The sequence below is a fragment of the Capsaspora owczarzaki genome (genome assembly GCF_000151315.2).
Source record: "Capsaspora owczarzaki ATCC 30864 unplaced genomic scaffold supercont2.4, whole genome shotgun sequence".
NCBI lineage: Eukaryota > Filasterea > Ministeriida > Capsasporidae > Capsaspora > Capsaspora owczarzaki.
In genome coordinates, this window is record NW_011887295.1 from 801,718 (window position 1) to 821,102 (window position 19,385).

Below are 19,385 nucleotides of genomic sequence, written 5' to 3' on the forward strand. Positions count from 1 at the left end.
CTGCACTGCACTTTCAATATCCAGTCCTGATTTGTGAATACTTGTCTCTTGTGGTTATTTGTATCAGCACCTAGGTTTCTGAGCGTCTTTACAAAAATGCCAAAGACGAGAGGGCAGCAAGCAGCTCAATCGCAGCCAGCAGCAGCAGCAGTAGCAGCCCCTGCGCCACAACAACAGCAAGCAGCACAGCAAGCACAACAACAAGCAGCACAACAACAAGCAGCACAACAACAGCAGCAGCAACAGCAGCAGCAGCAAGCGCGACGCCACATTGGCCAGGCCGGCGGCGCGTTCATTCGCGAGGCGCTGAGCCGCGATCTCAACCCCGTTACGTTCATCACACAGTTCCAGCGTGACAACCAGCTCAATGATAAGTTACCCTTGTGCGCAATGGTGCTCTGGCGTGCGTATCCAGCTGACTTTGATCTATTTGATCCATTTGATCCTCCTTCATGCCTCCCGTCCTGCTGCATCGTCGCGCCCGAGTACTCCCCTCGGCAGCCTTCCTGCTTCCGTTGCTGGACATGAACGAGATCCCGCGCGCGACAGTGCACTACACGATGCTCGCGCAGCTCCGCGACACGCTCACCCAGCGCTTCAAGTCGCTGTCCCAAGACAAGTCCGTCCGCGCGCACACTTGAAACATGCTATGATGAATGTACATTCACGGTGCAATGTGTTTGTGCTTTTTCAATGCTCTAGGCTGGACGCTCTGCTGGAGCGAACCTTCCCATTCATCCAAGTCCCAGAAATTCAGCCGGTCGTTTTCGCCGTGCTGGGACTCCACTCGGGCATCCCGCCAGCTTACGTTGCACGTCTGGCAGCAGATGACACGCTGTACAAGGTACTGATCGCACGCTCAAAACCGATCGCGACTGCGGGAAAACGGTCGTCCCTCACCTTTGTTTGTTGGTGATTTTGGTGCTGTGCAGCTCTGCTCGCTCTCCGTCAAACGACAGATATGGATGTCGAACAACAAACTGTTTGAAGACGAGCTCGACCCCATTTTCAATGATTATGTCGAAGATAAGCGCCTGGCTGTCAGCCCGTACGATGTGCTGATTTCTTCGAATCCGCCGAAAAAAAGGTCACTGCCGCTGCTTCTGATGCTTGAAAACTACGCCTCTCTTTACATCGCATCTCACTCACCCTGCTTCGTTTCTTTTTTCCCCATACCCTACTATGTGTGTTGTCTGACACAGGCGAGAACTGACTGCGGTCAATCGAATCGCTCAACTCGTCGATAAATCAATCATCCTGTACCGCTATGCGCTGACGCTGATTCGCTCCCGGTTTATCAAGTCTCACAACGCCCGTTACTGCATGCTTCGTGCCGAACTGCTGATGGCGCTGCACGATGCCGGCATCGCTGAGCTTTTCCATATCGATCCGTGTCACGAGTTTGCGTGGTGCTGGGATGCATGCATCCGTGACGCGAAGGTCGACCAGCTTCAGATCAAAAAGTCCCAGTCATGCTTTTCAGTCCTTGTGCCAAACAGTCCGATTCTTGGGTGAGTCGCGAGGAGAGGACTCGTTTTTGAGCGGCGTGCTCACTTTTTCCTTGTCAATTTCCGTTCCCTCGCGATAGAGAACTCGCCATGATTTTGAACGATCCGTATGCCACAGGAACCATTCTCAAGGCCATTATCGACTGTCTTAAGACGAGTGTGGAGACTGAGACATTGCCTCGCGTAAGCCCAATGCATGCTTGCAACATTTTTTTATTGCGCTTGCATTTTGGTGCTCACTCCTTGTCCCGTTGAAATTATTTTTTTTCGCGTCGATGCAGGACGAACCGCGGCTTGTGTATTTGCTCCATCTCCTTCAAATTGGACAGTCTGCACATGCCATTCTCCAAACGCAATCCTTCGTGGAGCCGCCTCAGAACAACAAAACCATCACCACATTCCTGCCACTGCTGACCCTCATCATGGTGGAGGATGCGCTTCGAAAAGTCAACAACGACGAGGAGTTTGACGAGTTGCCACGCTTGGTGATTGATTTGATGAACAGCGATCCGCTTTCTCGTCGTGTAAGACAAATCGCCAAACAAAAAAAAAACGGTGGGTGTCGTGCGTTGGGGCTGGCTGAATCACTCATACTTGTTTGAGGTGGTGGGGGCCTTGCATAGCTTATGCTCTTCTACGTTCTCGATCGCATTCAAGCACGAGATGGCACAGCTCTACGACGCACCATTCCTGCCATTGAGGTTTTGGACGAGCAGAATCCCGACTCGGACTCCACCTTCTTCCGCACCTTTATTTCTCTGGTGTTGAGTCACAAGGTAAGTTTGGAATCGCTCCGGCCTTGTTTTGGTTTATTTTTCGACGGAAAAAATTCGCGTTCGCTCATGGTTGTTCCAATTTGGCAGGAGGATTTCACTGACAACGACATTCGCTTTACGATGATTGAAGACTTTTTGCTTAAATTTGCACCCTCATCTCCGGCTGTTCAGCAGCAGGTACGTGGTGATGAAGTTGTACGTGCGCAAGGTTTCGGTTTTTTTTTTAAACTCACATGTGTGGCCCGTGTCTGTGTAGATTATTCGGCTGCTCATGTCATTACACACCAAGTTCGAAGACGCAAATCTGATTGACACCTTGCGCGTTATTTTCGAGACCTGCTCACTGCATGAGAACTTGAAGGAAGAGGTATGCGTTTTGCTTTTTGCGTTATCGAGGGGTTTGGTTTGGTTTTGTTTTCTTGTTTTTGTTTTTTGGTTTGTTGGGCGCTGTTTTGTCTCAACCATATTACCTCATATCTGCTCATCAGAATCTTACCCTGTTCAAGGCATACAACCGGCTGGCAGAGCGGCTTGTCGATCGTATTGGTGGTTCTGCCGACGCCGACTTTTTCTTCCTCGCGCTCGGTCGCGGCGGCCATGCCAGCCGAACGTTTGCCGGTGGCGCTCACGAGGCTGCAGAGGCACCTCTTCCCAGTGTTTTCACCCCAGCCCAAGAGCACGATGCCCCACCGACCTGGTATTAAACAGTGAAGTCGTTGAAGGAATAAAGTTACATTTCAAAAACAAAGTGTTCGCTTTTTCAAGACTTTGACGTTTGCAGCTGCAGCATGTCCCTGACACGCTCTTCCTGGACTTGTTTGAACTCAATGTGGCATAGACCTGTTGTGCAAATGTTTTTGAATCAGCCATCCTTTTGGAGGGCTCGAGCTCGAGCAATCATTTCTGCCAACTTTTTTACCAAAAAAAAAAAACCAAAAAAAAAACCAAAGAAAAAAACTTTCGGATCCCATCCCATCCCTTGGCCTCGATGGTCGAATGGTGATGATATTTTTGCTGTGTCGTAATGATGCAGTCAATTGCCTCCCGAGAATGGCAGACCTCCGAGTCTTAGCCATGACTATCACAACCTTAGCAGTCTTTTCTTGACGTGACCCTTTTTTTTTTTTCCACTTTCTTCCTTCCTTTTTTTTTTCTTTTTTTCTCTGCTTTGCTGTCAACGTCCTCAAACACCTTCCCCCTTTTCAATCCACTGCATTGGCCTTTCCATTTCAAACACTTCAACCAAAGAAGAACGAAATGCAGGAAGCGGCTGAAGCGAACGTTGAGCGTCATGGCGTGCCCAGCCCGCCACCGGTGGTGGCAACCAATGCCAATAACGCTGCCACGGAAGACCAGCCGCGTCCTGATGCTGCGGCTGCTGCTGCTGCTGCTGCGTTGCCGCCGTCCGAGGCGCGTTCGGTCCCGCCATCGACCCTCTTCTCGTCCTTCTCTGTTGCGACTCGGGCTGTGTCTGGCAGCAGCAGTGGTGCTGGTGCTGGTGGTGGTGCTGGCGGTGGCAGCCATGATAAGGCTGCTGCTGGTGGTGCAGCAGGTGGCCGAGCTATGTCGCCCGTTTCTGTTTCTGCCGCCGTCCCTGCCTCGGCTGCCTCGTCGACCCACTTCACCCCGGCTGCGCTCAAGTCGATGCGCTTTCCGCCGATCGTCGACATTCTGGGCTACAACCGCGACACGCGCAAGTTTCTCATACGCTGCGAGGGGTGGTCCAACGCGCAATGCATCTGGGTGCGCAGGCGAAACGGGCCACTCAAGGGGCAAGACGCCTTTGTGGACAGCTGGCGCCAGCGCGGAAGCCCGTCCCAGCTCGGCGTCTTTCCCGACCTGCCCCCGCCGCCCCCACGCCAGGCACTCGGCACCAAGCGTGTGCAGCCGCGCGGCGCGGGAGCTGCGGGTGGCAAGCGCATTGGCAGTAGCAGCAGCAGCAGCAGCAGCAGCAAGCCGGGCATGGCGTACAACTCTTCTGGCCCCGCTTCTGCGCATCATGGCGAGCAGGCCCATCCAGGAGAGCATCCCGCGGACGACTTTAGCGACCATGGCGAATTTGACGACGACGACGACGACGCGGTTGAGGACGAGGACTTGATGGACGACGATGCAGCACTGGTGAACACGGCAGAGGCTTTGGGCGAGAATAAGCACCACCACCACTCGGCCATGGAGCTGACAGGTGGTGTCGCTTCGTCGCCCTCTGTCGCGGGCAGTCACCCCATCATCATGACGAGTCGCTTAATTTCGAGTGGGGGCGGGGCCAAAAATGAGAACGGCACTACCTCTGTCGCCGTATCGCGACATGTTGCTGGCCCTGCAACCAGGTTGGACCCTCGCCACGCGGCGTCGCATGCAGATCAAGTGACGCTGTCCGACGAGTTCTACTACTATGGCGAGGAAGACGATTTGGGCTCGGATGACGACATTGACGATTACGATCTCGACGAGCAACCCGATGCCGGCTTCCGGCTCGACCCTGACGATCCGGACTGGCGCCGAGCATCAATGAAGCGCAAGAAACTGATGCGTCGCGGTGGAATGGGCGGACGAGGTGGTTCGTGGGGCGCTGCTGCGACTCGCACCCGACATGGCGGTCGCCCCACCAACGCTGGCTCCATCTCCTCAGCTGGCGCCTCCGCCGCCACGGGACCGCAAGACACGCCCCGTGGTGCTGCTTCGAACGTCGATTCCTCTGAATCTAACGAAAAGGCCGCGACTACGACTCCGCCCAGTCTGCCGAAACTCTCGATCAGTCTCAAGCGATCGGGTGCGCGCGCCGTCACAGCCGCCGGTATGAACGATCCGGACTCTTCGTTGGACCCAGCTTCCTCTGACGTTGGCGACGGTAGCACTGGCCCTGTCAAATCAGTCGCGGCGACAACCAGCCGGACTTCGCCGTCCGAAGCTCAGTCGGCAGCGCCTGCGAGTTCCTCTCGAACATTCAAAGTTGCTCCGACGCGATCGCCCACCGAGAGCGCGTCAACTGTGGCAGCTGCAAAGCCGCCAGCCACTGGGTCCCCATCCACAGGAGGCGGCGCAGCTGCTATTCCTCCTGGAATCGCCGCCATCCCGACTGCATTGCCTCCGGGAGTTGCGCCTTTCCCTGGATGGCCGCCGTACTTCCCTATGCCACCGCCCCAATCGGTCGGCGTCCCGCCACCACCAGCCGCAGCTGCTGCTGTAGCCGCTGCCGCTGGAGGTGCGACTCCTGGCGCCGTTGCTCGCCCGCCGTTTCCCATGGGCTACCCGCCCTTCCCATACCCGCCCTTCATGCCACCTATGCACAGCTACACTCCGGAAGCCATGGTGCCCTTCATTACCGCGATTGGCCAGGCGATTGCCGGGCAGCGCGGAGCGAAGCGATCAGCTCAAGAAAGCGAGGCTGACGAGCAGAGCGAGCCTGCGGCCTTGCTGGAGAGCCCTCCTCGCGTCATCAAAAAGCCCCGCTCAGCACCCTCACAAGCGCACGTTGCGAGTCAAGCACCCTCGCCTGCGCACGCTGGCCCTCTGCAAGAGCTCGGATTTGCTGCGGCCGTCGTGCACGCCTTCCACGCCCCAACGGAAGCCACATATGTCTTTATCATTCCGCCCGAAGACCTCTCGAAACGCATCCAACATGCAGTGATTGCTGTCAACACGCTGAGCGCCGAGACTGACGAGGATGGCCAAACGGTCGCTGAGGCGGAACCGACCCCGACTTCCAGCACGGACCCTCAGAAGCCACTTGCACCTACCCTTCCCAAGGACAAGGTGGAGCGTCAGCTGTTCACCTATCTGAGTTCACCTATCTGAGCATGGATCCGTCCAAATGCATCGGCTCTCCAGCCGTCTCGGCGGTCAAGTACTCTGCCGCGCTCAATCGTTTCTGTGCTTCCGTTGGCAATGCCGTGTATTGGTGCCACACCACTCTGAGCGAAGCTCCGCAAGAGGATTCGTAAATAAAAAACGCGTTCCAATTGCTCTTGCAATCTCAGTCGTGTGTGAGAAGTGAAGACGGTGGTCTGTTTCGCACAAGCCTATCGGGCTGATGTCTTCGTTCCCGACGTCAAAAGATTCCCGCAATGTCATAGTTCAAACAAACCACTCCAAGCAATTTTCATCCAACAAGCACAAACCCTCCCTCGCTTTATCTTGTCATCATCCCATCAAGGAAGTGTACTCTCTACAATACATAGCAAACCGAAAAACAAAGTACGACATGGTAAAACCAAAACAAAAATCAAACAGAGAAACGAGAACAAGGCGAAAACATGCAACTCAGTCGGAACTTTGAGGCGACTCGGACTCTGCTGCTTCTGGTACGGAATCCACCGTCACAGCAATGTCCAAAGGACCTTGCGAGCTCGCCGATGATAGAGGATTGACTTCAGGCAAGTTATTGTCGGGGGAGTCGGGCTCATTGCCTCCAGGCACTGAAAACTGCGAGACGATTTTGGATTCGGTAAGCCAAACAACGCCGTTGTTCTCGGGATTCTCTGCTTTGGTTGTGTTGGCTGACGGTCGCGAGCCGCGGAAAAACCATAATACCATCGCCGCGACCAGCAGATGGACCACGTCAAAGAGGAAGGAAAAGACCATGTCGCCCCGGCTTGGAGTTGGCAGCACGTGCGGCGGATGGAGGTCATCGCGCTCGCGAAAGTATGTCGCGAGATTATACGCAACGCCACCGAGTCCAGCCAACTGAAGGATGATGCCGTACCCATTCAAGCGGTAGATTCGTCGCAAGGCAAGCTGCCGGCGGCGTTTGGCAAGGTTGTTGTTGTTGCCTCCAGACTTGTTGTTCGAGCTTGCTCCATGATTGGAGGTGCTTGGGTGATCTGAAGATCCAGAGTGCTGCGACCTTTGGGGCTCGTCCTGCGAGGACAAGTCTCCGTGCCGCTTTTGAGCCGCTTTCAGCACGCCGCGAATAATCCATGCAAAGTAGCAGCTTCCCACGACCCACACACCAAACACGGCGCAGACGCACATGTAGCGAACAATTTTGCCAATCCAAAACGGGATGATGGCATACATGAGAAGGGTGGCGAACGGCTGCGTAAACCAAATAAAGGCAAGCGTGACGGGGAAGGCCAGTCGCACCACCACAGCGACGCGAGAGTTGCGCTGCAACACTGCCCGGCAGACAAACTTGGCCCATGCGTTGCTGCTAATCAGCCAGCAGGTAAAGGAGGCTGATGTGCAAATGTCATACAGAAGCGAGGCAAACCACAGCGGATAGATGGCGTGCCAGCCTCGGTTGTCGATTTGGTGGATGCCGCCCCAGAATGCAAGGAATGTTGCCACGTAAATCATGACATTGTTCATCTCCAGGCACAGGCCATTTTTCACAGTGAGGCGATACGACAGCACGATGCCGATGGCTAGCTCGATGCAGAAAAGTGTTCCCAGGGTGGCTTGAATGGCAATCAACGGGCCGCCAAGGACTTGCCCGAACGTCATGTCGCAGTTCTCGCCGGCGTATGGCACCGAGCAGTTTGCATTCGGGACCACAACCATGCTTGAGAAGGAGGCGGGGGTTTGTTCTGCACATCAGCAACAATTCCAAATTTCAAGAGGCGCAACAGTGAGGCAAATCGGAGGAGAACAATGGTGCGGTACCCTAAATCCAACTTCCCCCAACCAGCCAATTGTATTGCATTGTCGCGTCTCCTCTCCGACCCCCAGCCACTCACTCATTCACTCACTCACAAACTCAGTCTCTGGCATTCTCATGTTGCAGAGGGCGGCGTCAATCACCCCTTCCCATTGCCCCCCCCCCTGTGGCTCTGTGACGGACTTCAATTTGCAGCAAAGAACTCCGACCGCGCAGTTCCACCAACCGCCGCACCAACCGCCGCACCAGCGCCGTTCTCTATCGCTCCATTCCAGCAGCACACACTCCTGTACTTGAATGTGAGCTCTTGTCGACGCGGCCTAACGCGCTGCACAATCCAAACACTCCAGCGTCTGTGTTGAAGGGCAAATTAACAATTCAAAAGGCAACGGCCCCCGCGCCTCACCCTCGCCTTCCTGCTTCTACCGTTCCCGTCCCCGTCCCCCTTGTGACTTCAGTGTTCCTATCTCGCTTCTCCCATGAACTGAACTGTGCAGGGCACTCGTATCCGAGATTGCCAAAAAGAAACAAAAAACCCCCAAGCGATCCGTAATCCTCGCCAACGGAGCTATTTCTGAACGTTGTCACGCTGTCGTTGCGAAGGCGCTCAACCAGCGCGTCTAGGGCTGTGTTTCCACGCAGCTTCGTCGTGGTTTGAGATTCACGCTTGTCGCTACGTCCCATGTGAGAGGGGCGCGCGCGTTTGGGTCGCGTCTTCACCCGCGGATTCCTGGGTGGCGGGTTTCCGATTTTTAATTGTTGTTTGTTGTTGTTATAGTTCTTTGTTGTTATTGTTCTTTGTTGCGTTTTGCTGTTTTGTGCTGGACCCTGTTGTGTGTCGCTTGTTTGTTTTCCATCTTACATTGAAGGACTGGTTTGGAACGACAGACAAAAGCAACATAAAGGAAAACCCTCTTCTTGAATTGCAAATCTCAATCGACCGAAAAGTAACATAACGACCAGGCCTCGGTGCCCCCCTCGCACTCCCCATGCACATAGTACTTGTAATGAATATGGATCGATCTCTTTCTATGCACTGATTTCGAGTGCCTTGAGGAGTGATTTCGTGTTTCCGCGCACAAAAATACTATTCGTGTTTATGTTTATCGCCACTTCGCTCGTCCAGTTTGAACATGAATGCCGAGCACGAATATAGGGAGGGCCGAGGATTGAGTCACGTTGAGGTGTTTTAGGAAGGGGCAGTCCGTTGTTGTTCTTTCCAAATGCTGTCGTACCAGAATATGACTGAAAAACAGCAAAAGTTGTTCGACATGGTCGAGGATGCGAGTCAACTGCTCGAGTAAGCAAAAGCCGAAAATATTGGAAGGTGTACGTTGTGTGTTGACAGAGTGAAGCACAGCCTGTGCAAGAAACAGATTGGCAACGCTGACGCGAAGGCGGTTGCTGAAGCTATCAAAGTGAACACGACAATGACTGAGCTCAAGTAAGGCATCTCATGTTGACCGACACGTGTGAGTGGATGCTTCGTGCTCACTGGTGGAGGGGACGAGCAGGTTAGGTGGCAATCTGATTGCCGATGTTGGAGCGCGGGCGATTGCTGAGGCCGTCAGAGCGAACTGCACTTTAACAGTGGTCGAGTAAGGCATCTGACGTTTACCGATGCATGTGAGTGGACGATTCAGTCGAGGCATTCAGAGTACTCACTTATGGAAGCGACTGGACAGTCTGGCAGAGAATCGGATTGGCGATGCTGGAGCGCGCGCATTTGCTGAGACACTCAAAGTGAACAATACTTTGACCAAGCTCGAGTACGTCATCTCTCTTTGACTGGCGCATGTGAGTGGAGGATTGAAGCAGAGGGAATTCAGAGTTACTCACTGATCGAGAGGGATGGACAGTCTGAATGAGAATCAGATTGGCGATGCTGGAGCGCAGGCGATCGCTGAGGCACTCAAGGTGAACAAGACGCTGACTGTGCTCTAGTAAAGCATCTCAGAGCTACGGATGCATGTGAATGAGCAGTCCAGAGGACGAGGAGTGCTTACTGATGAGAACGACGAGTAGTCTGTGGCACAATCAGATTGGCGCTGCTGGAGCGCAGGCGATTGCTGATGCACTCAAGGTGAACACGACGTTGACTGAGCTCTAGTAAGCCATCTCACTTTGAGCAGATGCAGGTGTGGGGGTGACTTTAGCTGTGGCTATTCGGAGTGCTCATTGAGAGATGGGACTTGGACAGTCTGTACAAGAATCCGATCGGCGATGATGGAGCACAGGCAATTGCTGAGGCACTTGAGGTGAACACCACGCTCACCAAGCTCTAGTAAAGTAGCTCAAACTTACTGATGCATGCAAGTGGGTGGTTTCAGCAGAGACATGCAGAGTGCTCACTGATGGGACGGACAGTCTGTGGGAGAATCAGATCACCTGTACTGGAGCGCAGGCACTTGCTGAAGCACTCAAAGCGAATACGACGCTGACCGAGCTCACGTAAGTCGTCTCCCTTTGACAGAGGCAAGTGAGTGGATGATTTCCAGAGAGTAGATTCAGAGTGCTCACGAATAGAGGGGACGAACAGGCTGGGTGAGAATCAGATTGGCGATGCGGGAGCGCGAGCGATCGCCGAGGCACTCAAAGTGAACGAGACGCTGACTATGCTGTAGTAAGTATTGGGTTGTTTCAATATGCCCTCACAATCGCTAGACTCATGCTACATTCTGCAATGTGACCGACAAACACAGTTTGAACAACAACTTCCTGACAACTGACGGAATCGCTGCATTCAGGCAAACGGGCAATGCCATTTGTGACTTGGAGTAAGGCTTTGCATGTTTCTTGGATTCTTTCGTGAAGGAAATTTCAAACTACAAAGCCATTCACTTGCTTTGGCGCCATTGATTTGTTTTGGTAGCCTTGACGACCAGCGTGCTCCTTCGAATGATGAATTGGCTCAAATTTTTGCTCGTACCAGCGCCGCGATCACTCGGGCTACCACCCTTGAGGCCGAGAACCAGAAGGTCCGCTTCGAGCTGGCTGCCAAAGACCAGGGGCTGGCTGCCAAGGATCTTGAACTGAAGTCAGCACTTGATCGGATTGACGTGCTGAAGCGCAACCAACCAGGTGTTGGCTCGGCAGCGAACTTTGACGGACCCATCCCGCGAGTTTCTCTCGCAACGCTTGTCACCGCCACAAACAATTTTGCTGCCAAGTATCTGCTCGGCGAGGGAGCATTTGGTCGCGTGTACGGCGCCAGTGTGTCGGGCTCTCGTGTCGCCATCAAGAAGTTGTCTGCCGAATCCAAGCAAGGCTCTGCCGAATTCAAGTCGGAACTGCACTCGTTGGCGAAATTCCGCCACCCGAATGTTGTTGCTATTCTGTCGTATGCAGAAGACGGTGACGAGCGGTGCCTGGTGTACGAGTTCATGCCCAATGGCTCTGTTCGCGATCGCTTGAATCGCAAAAACAACACTCCTCCGCTGACCTGGTCCCAGCGTCATCGCATTGCGGCTGATGTTGCCCGTGGCATGCACTACATCCAGGGAGCCTTCTCTGACAAGCCACTGTTTCACTTCGACCTGAAGACCGACAACGTGCTGCTAAACGCGCATTTCAATGCGAAAGTGTCTGATTTTGGTCTCTTCCGCGCCCAACACCTCGATGAGAAGAGCTACATTTTCACCCAGCTTGTGCAAGGCGCAGTTCCCCAGCTGGTGCAAGGCGCAGCTCCTTACATGTGTCCGGAGTTCTTTGAGGAAGGCCGCATGACCAACAAGACGGCTGTCTACGCGTTTGGCATGATTCTGCTGGAACTGCTGACTGCAGAAAAACCCGGCACCAGGCTGAAGTCAAAGGCGCGCATAGCGGTGACAAACCAAGCCATCGCTGGCATGCTGGACTCGACCCTCAATCCAACCGAAGCTGATCATCAGAGTGTCAGCGAGATTGTCACTCTCGCCCTCGAGTGTCTTGCCGATGAAAGTGACGAACGCCCGTCCTTTGGTAGCATCCTCACTTTGTTGGATTCTTGATGGCAAGCGGGGGTTGCTGTATTCGTGTTTCAATCTGTAGCGGGTAAATTCGCTTCGTCGGAGAGCTGTGTGGAAATTACTTGCCGCGCACGTACAACGTGCTCTTTCCGCGAATTTTACAGTCCCAGCTGCTTCCTGCCTTGTTTGTTCCGTTTGAGATGTACTGTATTTTTGTTTGATTCTTGCCCAACAGGATCCCGCGGTGTGTGTGTGTGTGAAAAAGGCTGTGAAAATTGAATGTGCTTCAAAAATGTACCTCCTTCCGAAGTTCGCGTTTTTCGGATCGAAACCCCGCTGTACCGCTCGTTTTCTTGTATCTGAACAATGATAAATATGATTTTGAATCCTATTCACAGTTGTTTGCCATGCTCACATCGATGCGGACGGGAAGGGAGCATGAAACGCGGTCGGGGACGGGAGACGGTGAGTGTCTCCATCCATCCGGTGGTCTATTCGGAAATTATACGAATAAATATGGTTCTGTGGATATCCTGCTGATGTTTGTTGTGTCGCTTTGGGCGTTGGCTCCTTTCTCAACTGCAACGCGAGCCTAAAGTCGAAAATTAAAAACCAGCAACTAAAAAAACGCGTTTGCTTGAGCCGAGTACACTACTGTCTCCCGATCGACTCCCAGGCGCAAGAATCATACACCAAACGCCTCCAGCATCCTACTCACGTTACATGGATCGAGCTGGAGGCTTTGTGTGCGACATACTGCACGTTGTTTTGAGACAAGCGCATTTCCATCTCGCCAAGTGCGTCCCTCCTCTCCTTCCGTTCCATCCATATTCACAAATGACTAGCTTGCTGTATCTCTGACACCCAGTAGCAAGCTTTTCAGTGTTTCACTTTGCGTTTGCTCGTGACATGGCGCATTGCAAAGGCCAGAATCAAATTTTTTTGCTCAGTCTACATTTATTGCTTGTTTTATTTTTTTTTCATACTAACATATTAGTTAAAAATGAGCGAAGGCTACGATTATCTGTTCAAGTTCCTTGTGATTGGCAATGCTGGCGGTAAGAAACACCCAACCAAAAAAAAAAAAAAAAAAAAAATCCAAACCAGTTCTTGGCTCTTTCTGTGAATGCGCTGAGTGGCCTGCGCCGCGCCTCCTCCGCCAAGCCGTCGCCCAGCGTGTTCACACTGCGACACTCTGCGCAACCGCACTGCATCGGCACTGCGCTCACTGCGTCGGACGCTGCCGTTTCCCCCCTATCGCGTCGGACTTGCCATGAACCGGTTTTTGTTCCTTTTTTTTTTTTTTGAATTTTTTTGGGGCTGGCGCTTTGTGGGGGTGCGATCGCCTGTGCGTGCTGCAAACGTGTGCATACGCTCGCGCTTGACAGGGCCTTCCCCTTCGCGTGTGCGCCCGCTTGATTGCCTGACATTGTCCCCGTCAGCATGTTCCTGCGGTGGCTGTTTCGCACAACAGTTCCATCTTTTTTTTTTTTTTTTTTTTTTTTTTTTTTCCATGCGGGGTTGGCTCGCTCGGTTGGATGGCAGGGTTGCCCCAAGCCGACGCTCATCCGTGTTCACTCACGCTTTCTGAAGCGCTGCGACCAAGCAAACTCCAAGTGTCTCGTTGTGACGTGCACGCAGCACGACAAAAAGGCGCAGTTGAATGACAGAAACAAAAAAAAAAAAAAAAAATTCAAACATACGTCGAACGAAGCCTGTTTTTTCTTCTTCTATGAGTTGATATTGCAGCGGTTTTGCAGCGGTTTTGTGTTTTTCCCCCCCCCCAATTCTCGTTTGTGACTCGTGTCATGTCGTGCGATGGGTGACAAACGCAAGCGATAGGAGCCAAGAAACAGAAAAAAAGCAAAACCAATGACGACGAATTGCACCACTCCGGCGGGGTGACGAAAAGTCTTTGCCTCTGCGCTGCTTCGTTTCGTTTTGGTGCTTGGTCAGCGAACACAGACACTCGTCACACACACACACGTCACATCTGCAGACACTAGCATTGCCATCCCAACACCCCCCTCTTGTCGCCAATCTGCGATCTCTCTCGTGCTGTTGTTCGTTGACTTTTCGTGCTGACTTGGCTTTTGTATGCTCATGCATTCATGCACTCAATTGGTGTCGTTTTTTTTTGTTTCCATCTTGTTCTGCGTTTGATGCATCACAGTCGGCAAGTCTTGCGTCCTGCACTCCTTCCTCGAGGGCAAGTTTAAGCAGGTGAGGAGGATGTGCATATCAGTATTTCACTTGTCGTGATAGTTTGCAGTCCGTGCGACCAAGCGTGTGTGTGTGTGTGTGTGTGTGTGTGTGTGGTTTCTCGCTGCGTCATTTCCTCCAATTGTCACTCATTCCCGATGGGACTCTGTTTTTGGCGTGTAGGAGTCATCGCACACCATTGGTGTCGAGTTTGGCTCCAAGATTGCCAAGCTCGGCGGCAAGACCGTCAAGCTTCAGATCTGGGACACTGCTGGCCAGGAGCGCTTCCGCTCGGTCACCCGCTCGTACTACCGCGGCGCTGCTGGCGCTTTGCTCGTCTACGACATTACCAAGTAAAGACCAAACTTTGTCGTTTTGATTGTATTTTTTGGAATTTGACCGTCTGTCCGGTTCCTGTCGCGATTCGCTCACCTTTCTGCATCTCGTGTGTGCTCAACTTTGCTCTGTCATCGCTTTTTCGTCCTGTTCTTGCAGCCGCGAGTCCTACAACGCTCTTGCCAACTGGCTGACAGACGCGCGCACTCTCGCTAGCCCAGACATTGTTATCATCCTTGTTGGCAACAAGAAGGATCTCGAGGACGACCGAGAGGTCACCTTCCTCGAAGCTAGCCGATTTGCTCAAGAGAACGGTACGTCTGGCGATTTTGGCGATTTTCGCGATTTTTTGTTCTGTGCTTGTCGTCGTTTCATTGACACGCAAGTGACTCATTCCTGCCTCCATTTGCCTTTTCATTCCTTCCAGACATTCTTTTCTTGGAAACTTCCGCTCTTACCGGCGAGAACGTCGACGAGGTCTTCATGAAGTGCGGTCGTAACATCCTTTCCAAGATTGAGTCTGGCGAGCTCGACCCCGAGAAGATGGGCTCTGGCATTCAGTATGGCGATAACAAGAACGTCAAGGCACCGCTTGGCAACGCTGAGCGAACGGTCGATCCCGCTGTTACTGGCGGCGCTTCCAAGCCCCCTTGCGCTTGCTGATTCAGTGTCCGAGCCGATACTTTCCATTCACTCCCATCATATCCTTTTCCCCCCCCCCAAAGGTCGCTTTTTTTTTAACAAACTTTGTTTGGTGTTTTGCGTTTGATTTTTTTGAGTGTTTTTGTTTGGTTGTTCCCTTCCTTTTTTTTTGAGCGCTCCATTGATTCGTGCGTGATTTGTCCTCAATGTGTGTATTGTCGAATCTATGGATGTGGTCTGGTTTCCAACTCAAGTTTATGCTTTGCTTTTTCTAGTTGGGATGAGATCTGGGACTGCTCGCTGAAGCAGAATCGGAGATTTCAGTTTTCTGCATCATTTGGTTGAGCTGTGCAATAAAACTGGTCGGTCCGGTGCTACTTGACGACGCTCCGGGTGCGGCCGCTAATGTCGATGGTCCTGCCATCCCTAGTTTTGCTTTTGCGGGCAATTTCTGATTCGCCTTGTCCGAGTTGCGCCCCTTTGTCCCGCTCCCGGGCTTGGCGCTCTTCGAATAGGTAATCTTTTCGCGCTCCTCCTTATCTCTTGATTTGGATCCGGCAGAATGCGCCGCGAGCTCACGGACACAACGAGTGCACGAGCACTGAAAGTGGTACGAGTCCAACAGTTCGTGTTGGCGAGTCCGACAGGGTGCGTTCACGTCAATGTACGAAATGGAAAGCTCCTCGCCTAAACGAAGGGATCAAGGCGCGCACCATCAATGAGCAGGTTTGAGTCGTCAGTCAAAACCACCAAGCAGACGAGCGCAAAATCTCACCTGCTGCAATGGGCCGACGCGTGGCAATCGACAACAAAAACTTGTCTTGGTAACGATCACAGCTTGGATCGCACGAATGATTGAAGAAGGAAGCACTTGGGAAGAGCGCTGAGCTCAAAACAAACACAAATAAAAACCAACCAAACAAACAAACCCCCAAACAATACAAATAATAAAAGTGGTTGGTCGCTTTGCAAGTCGAAAGTCACTCAATCATGCTGCGCACGCCTACCTCGAGCATAGCACTCGCCCTTGCCGTCCCACAGACCAAAGCCATTGCTTTCGATTTGGGACACGAGTTTCAGCACATCTTTGAGGGGAAATCCAGCCATGAGCTCGGCTTCGACATGTTTTTCAAGGAAGCGGAGCAATTTCCTGATCAAAAGGAAAGCGAAACAAGCAGACGGAGAGTAGATTGCAACAGAAGTGAGATCAACAGCGCAACAGCACACATGCAGGTTTGGTTTCACAATAATACTCACTTGAATCCCTGCGCTTCCGGCACCGTCCATTTGTCAACATGAGACACGAGCGAAGACACGTCCTCAATGGACGACTTCAATGCAGCGCGTTCTTCCGGCGACAGCTGAGGCTCCGTGCTTGGCGTTGCAGCTGGAGAGGGGTCGGAGCTCGACGACGACGCGGTATTGGGTTGCGTTTGCACTCTCTGCAAGACCGGACCTTGAGCGGCCAGATCGCCGACACTTGCGGCAGATGGCGCTTCCGAAGCGGCTGAACCAGTAGGGCCGCCAGCAGAAGGAGTAGTCGACGGAGTTGTAGTCGGAGTTGCTGGAGCAGCAGCATCGTTGTGGTCGGATTCTGTTTCAGAAGCGAGACCACTCGCGCTTGAGCCAGTCGCCGCGTGTGCAGCGGCCGCCGTGCGAATGGCGCGTGCCTGAAGATGAGCAGGCGGGGTGTCGTACCGGCCGTCGATACCGAGCGGGAGCAGGTCAGCAGCGGACGCCCGGCGGTGGAGGATGACGACGACGAGCCTGGCAATGGACGAGAGATGCCGGTCGTCCTTCATGGTGGCCGTCTTCTTGAGAGCATGGCACAGTCGCTGATGCAAGCCAATGTCCATGTCGCGCTGGCGGCACTGGGCGCTGCAGTAGTAGACCTGGTCGCACATGGCGCAGTGCTCAAAGAGGCGGCCCTGCTCGTCGTACAGCAAGCAGAACGCACACACGCGCTTGCGGCAGTTGGTGAACACGGCGTATGCATAGGGCAGTGCCACAAAGACCGTCTCTCCAGCAGCAATGGCGCGTGTGGCGACCATGTACCGCCCTCGCGCTGCGTCCTCGCGCACGGCGACTGGAAACCGCTCCGTCAGCGCCATTGGCAACACTGCTGCTGCTGCTGCTGCTGCTGCAGGAGGCTGCTCCATTTTTGCACGACTGAATATTATGCTACGTATATCTATACGATGGCATAGATCGTGCTGTACTGACTGAGCAAAGTCTGAGCAAAGTCTGAGAAATCCAATCGTTCTCAGTCGCTTTTTTTTTTTGTTTGGTCTTGTTGACGATCCATGGTAATGGTGCACTGAACATTGCTACACTAGCACTGTTCCCCACCCCCCCCAATGCATTGCCACTCACTGTCATTGCCAAATGTGTCACTCAGGAGCCGTCTGGGCAAGAGGAGCAAGCGGCAATGCAGACGGAGGCGAGCGACGCAGCTCGACTTGCCGAGGGCGACGACCACCGCCGCGACGACAACGACGCCACCACAACCACAGGGCCATCGTCGTCGACGCCAGGAGAGTGGCAGCATCCCGCGATCGCACTGCGGCGGGCGCGAATGGGTAAGGCGCGGTGAACGCCGGACTGACTGAAAGAGATTGGTCGTTTGATCGTACTCGACAGCCAAAGCGGAACGTCGACTCATACGGTCATCATGATCAACGATTGCTTGCTGATTGATCACGATGACTTGGTTGTTTCACATTCCAGCGAAACAAATGCACAAGTATCGCATCCTCAAACGGGCGTTGCGCGGACTTGTCTATGTAAGAAGATGGCGTTTGAGCCTCATACTGTAACCGTAGAGCGCTTTCACTCACTCGATTGCGAGCAGGAGCAAGAAGTGCTACTGCGCGAGTTTCGCAAGGAAAAGCGAAAGATTCTACACCTCACGCGAAAGAAACAGTACGATACGCAACGCTTTTCGATTTGGTTTTTTGGCATTAGGTTCCGCTTGAGGCTCATCTATGGTCTGTACCCGACTTTAGTTATGTATTAGACCGGTTGCTGCAATATGATGACATTGGCACGTCAGAATCCGGTAGGAATGGCTGTTGGAGCATGTTGTTGCAATTTCAACTTTTTGTCGTATTCACTTGCTCGCCTCGTTTGACACCGCACTAGATGACGCCCTGCTCTCATCCGAGGAGGAAACAACTCCTGCTGCACAAAAAGTCCTCCCCAATCCCGCTTCAGTGACAGCCACTGGCGCGGCGGGCGGCTCAAGTAAACGCACCAAAAAATCGGCTGCACCCGCGACAGGCAATGGAGCCGGGCCGTCACTCAGCGACGACGACAAAGCTGCCGCTGCAGAAGGACCTTCCTCGAAGAAGCGTGCGACTCCGAAAATCGAAGTACAAGCCGACGCTAAGTGCGCGCTGCCAGAATGCTCCGCACCGCCGATTGTGGCATGCGCGTATTGCTTGGACCACGCACCGCTCGATGTCACGTCCGGGTATCGATATTGCAACTATGGCCGTGGCCGCGAGCGAATCGGCGAAGTGCAGTGCACAGCCGTCGTCTCAAAGGCCAGTCACCAGTCGCTCTGCCGCCAACATCGCTTGATGGCCAAGCGAGAAAAAGGTACGCCTTCCGCTCGATGCAGTCAAGTCATGTTGTCCCAATGCTGTTGACTGTCATGTAGTCGGTCGTTTGAAGCAAGTTTATGCTGATTTCCTTTTTTTTTTTTTTTTTTTTTTTGCTTGTGTTGCTTGTGTTGCTTGAAATGTGCCCAGAAATCACGGCTGCCACTCCAGCATCAAACACACCAGCAGAAAACACCTCCATCGAACCATCCATTGCCCAGCCAGGTCCATCCTTCGAAGCCGCCGCCCCAGACACATCGCTCAGTCTCAAACCGAAAATTGTTATGAGAATTCGCAAGAAACAGCAGCAGCCTGTCGCCATCGCCCCGGCTACAACCCAACCTGTCGTTGAACCTTTAGCACCAGAAGCTCAGCCAACGATTTTGCCACAGCAAATTCCTGCGGCCTACGCGTTTTCGAGTGCCGTGCAGCCCCCAATGATGGCGCAACAATACTTTTCCGCACCCATGGCGCTTGCGTATGCTCCGTATCCAATGCACAACCTCCCGCAAGCCACTGCTGGTTCGTTAATGTATCCTCAAGGAAACCATCCACAACCAACCAACGGCCAGCTCATGTATCCGCCGTCGGTCGGGTACCTGCCGCCAGGCAGCATGATGAACCCGTACATGCACCCTCAGTAGTTTGAACGTTTTTCTAACATTAGCCTTCCGCTTGCCATCGAGCAGGAAAAGAAAGAAAAAAGAAATATAGATATATATAATTAAAAAACACAAAACAAAACAACGCATACAAGAAACAACTGACGTCAA

General features: G+C 53.1%; 7 protein-coding genes across 7 annotated transcripts; 5 read left to right on the plus strand and 2 right to left on the minus strand.

Moving 5' to 3' along the window:
* Nucleotides 1-96: 96 nt before the first annotated feature.
* On the plus strand, nucleotides 97-2,988 carry CAOG_03048 (negative elongation factor B; the record flags this gene model as incomplete). The annotated part of the gene is made up of 11 exons (XM_004363830.2): nucleotides 97-403; nucleotides 502-619; nucleotides 703-844; nucleotides 933-1,048; nucleotides 1,203-1,511; nucleotides 1,589-1,691; nucleotides 1,790-2,032; nucleotides 2,132-2,284; nucleotides 2,372-2,461; nucleotides 2,541-2,651; nucleotides 2,773-2,988. The coding sequence occupies 11 exons, from the start codon at nucleotides 97-99 to the stop codon at nucleotides 2,986-2,988; spliced, it is 1,908 nt and encodes a 635-aa protein (XP_004363887.2).
* Nucleotides 2,989-3,541: 553 nt separating this feature from the next.
* Nucleotides 3,542-6,082, plus strand: CAOG_03049 (hypothetical protein; the record flags this gene model as incomplete). The annotated part of the gene is made up of 1 exon (XM_004363831.2): nucleotides 3,542-6,082. The coding sequence occupies one exon, from the start codon at nucleotides 3,542-3,544 to the stop codon at nucleotides 6,080-6,082; it is 2,541 nt and encodes an 846-aa protein (XP_004363888.2).
* A 342-nt stretch (nucleotides 6,083-6,424) lies between these two features.
* CAOG_03050 (hypothetical protein) lies at nucleotides 6,425-7,814 on the minus strand. Its single transcript, XM_004363832.2, has one exon. It carries the CDS (start codon nucleotides 7,784-7,786, stop codon nucleotides 6,548-6,550), a length of 1,239 nt encoding a protein of 412 aa, XP_004363889.1. The 5' UTR covers nucleotides 7,787-7,814; the 3' UTR covers nucleotides 6,425-6,547.
* A 1,292-nt stretch (nucleotides 7,815-9,106) lies between these two features.
* On the plus strand, nucleotides 9,107-12,175 carry CAOG_03051 (hypothetical protein; the record flags this gene model as incomplete). Its single annotated transcript, XM_004363833.2, has 11 exons — nucleotides 9,107-9,183; nucleotides 9,244-9,327; nucleotides 9,398-9,481; nucleotides 9,569-9,652; nucleotides 9,743-9,826; nucleotides 9,909-9,992; nucleotides 10,084-10,167; nucleotides 10,251-10,334; nucleotides 10,423-10,506; nucleotides 10,586-10,660; nucleotides 10,756-12,175. 11 exons carry the CDS (start codon nucleotides 9,107-9,109, stop codon nucleotides 11,870-11,872), a joined length of 1,941 nt encoding a protein of 646 aa, XP_004363890.2. The 3' UTR covers nucleotides 11,873-12,175.
* Nucleotides 12,176-12,791: 616 nt separating this feature from the next.
* Nucleotides 12,792-15,374, plus strand: CAOG_03052 (small GTP-binding protein Rab4). Its single transcript, XM_004363834.2, has 5 exons — nucleotides 12,792-12,888; nucleotides 14,004-14,053; nucleotides 14,216-14,385; nucleotides 14,528-14,682; nucleotides 14,796-15,374. Exons 1-5 carry the CDS (start codon nucleotides 12,834-12,836, stop codon nucleotides 15,029-15,031), a joined length of 666 nt encoding a protein of 221 aa, XP_004363891.1. The 5' UTR covers nucleotides 12,792-12,833; the 3' UTR covers nucleotides 15,032-15,374.
* Nucleotides 15,207-17,182, minus strand: CAOG_03053 (hypothetical protein). Its single transcript, XM_004363835.2, has 4 exons — nucleotides 16,268-17,182; nucleotides 16,018-16,160; nucleotides 15,786-15,893; nucleotides 15,207-15,697 (listed from the first exon to the last, which is right to left on the minus strand). The coding sequence occupies exons 1-4, from the start codon at nucleotides 17,167-17,169 to the stop codon at nucleotides 15,282-15,284; spliced, it is 1,569 nt and encodes a 522-aa protein (XP_004363892.1). The 5' UTR covers nucleotides 17,170-17,182; the 3' UTR covers nucleotides 15,207-15,281.
* A 115-nt stretch (nucleotides 17,183-17,297) lies between these two features.
* On the plus strand, nucleotides 17,298-19,326 carry CAOG_03054 (hypothetical protein). Its single transcript, XM_004363836.2, has 7 exons — nucleotides 17,298-17,316; nucleotides 17,409-17,589; nucleotides 17,738-17,793; nucleotides 17,862-17,932; nucleotides 18,016-18,068; nucleotides 18,152-18,610; nucleotides 18,763-19,326. The coding sequence occupies exons 1-7, from the start codon at nucleotides 17,314-17,316 to the stop codon at nucleotides 19,254-19,256; spliced, it is 1,317 nt and encodes a 438-aa protein (XP_004363893.2). The 5' UTR covers nucleotides 17,298-17,313; the 3' UTR covers nucleotides 19,257-19,326.
* The last annotated feature ends 59 nt before the right edge of the window (nucleotides 19,327-19,385 follow it).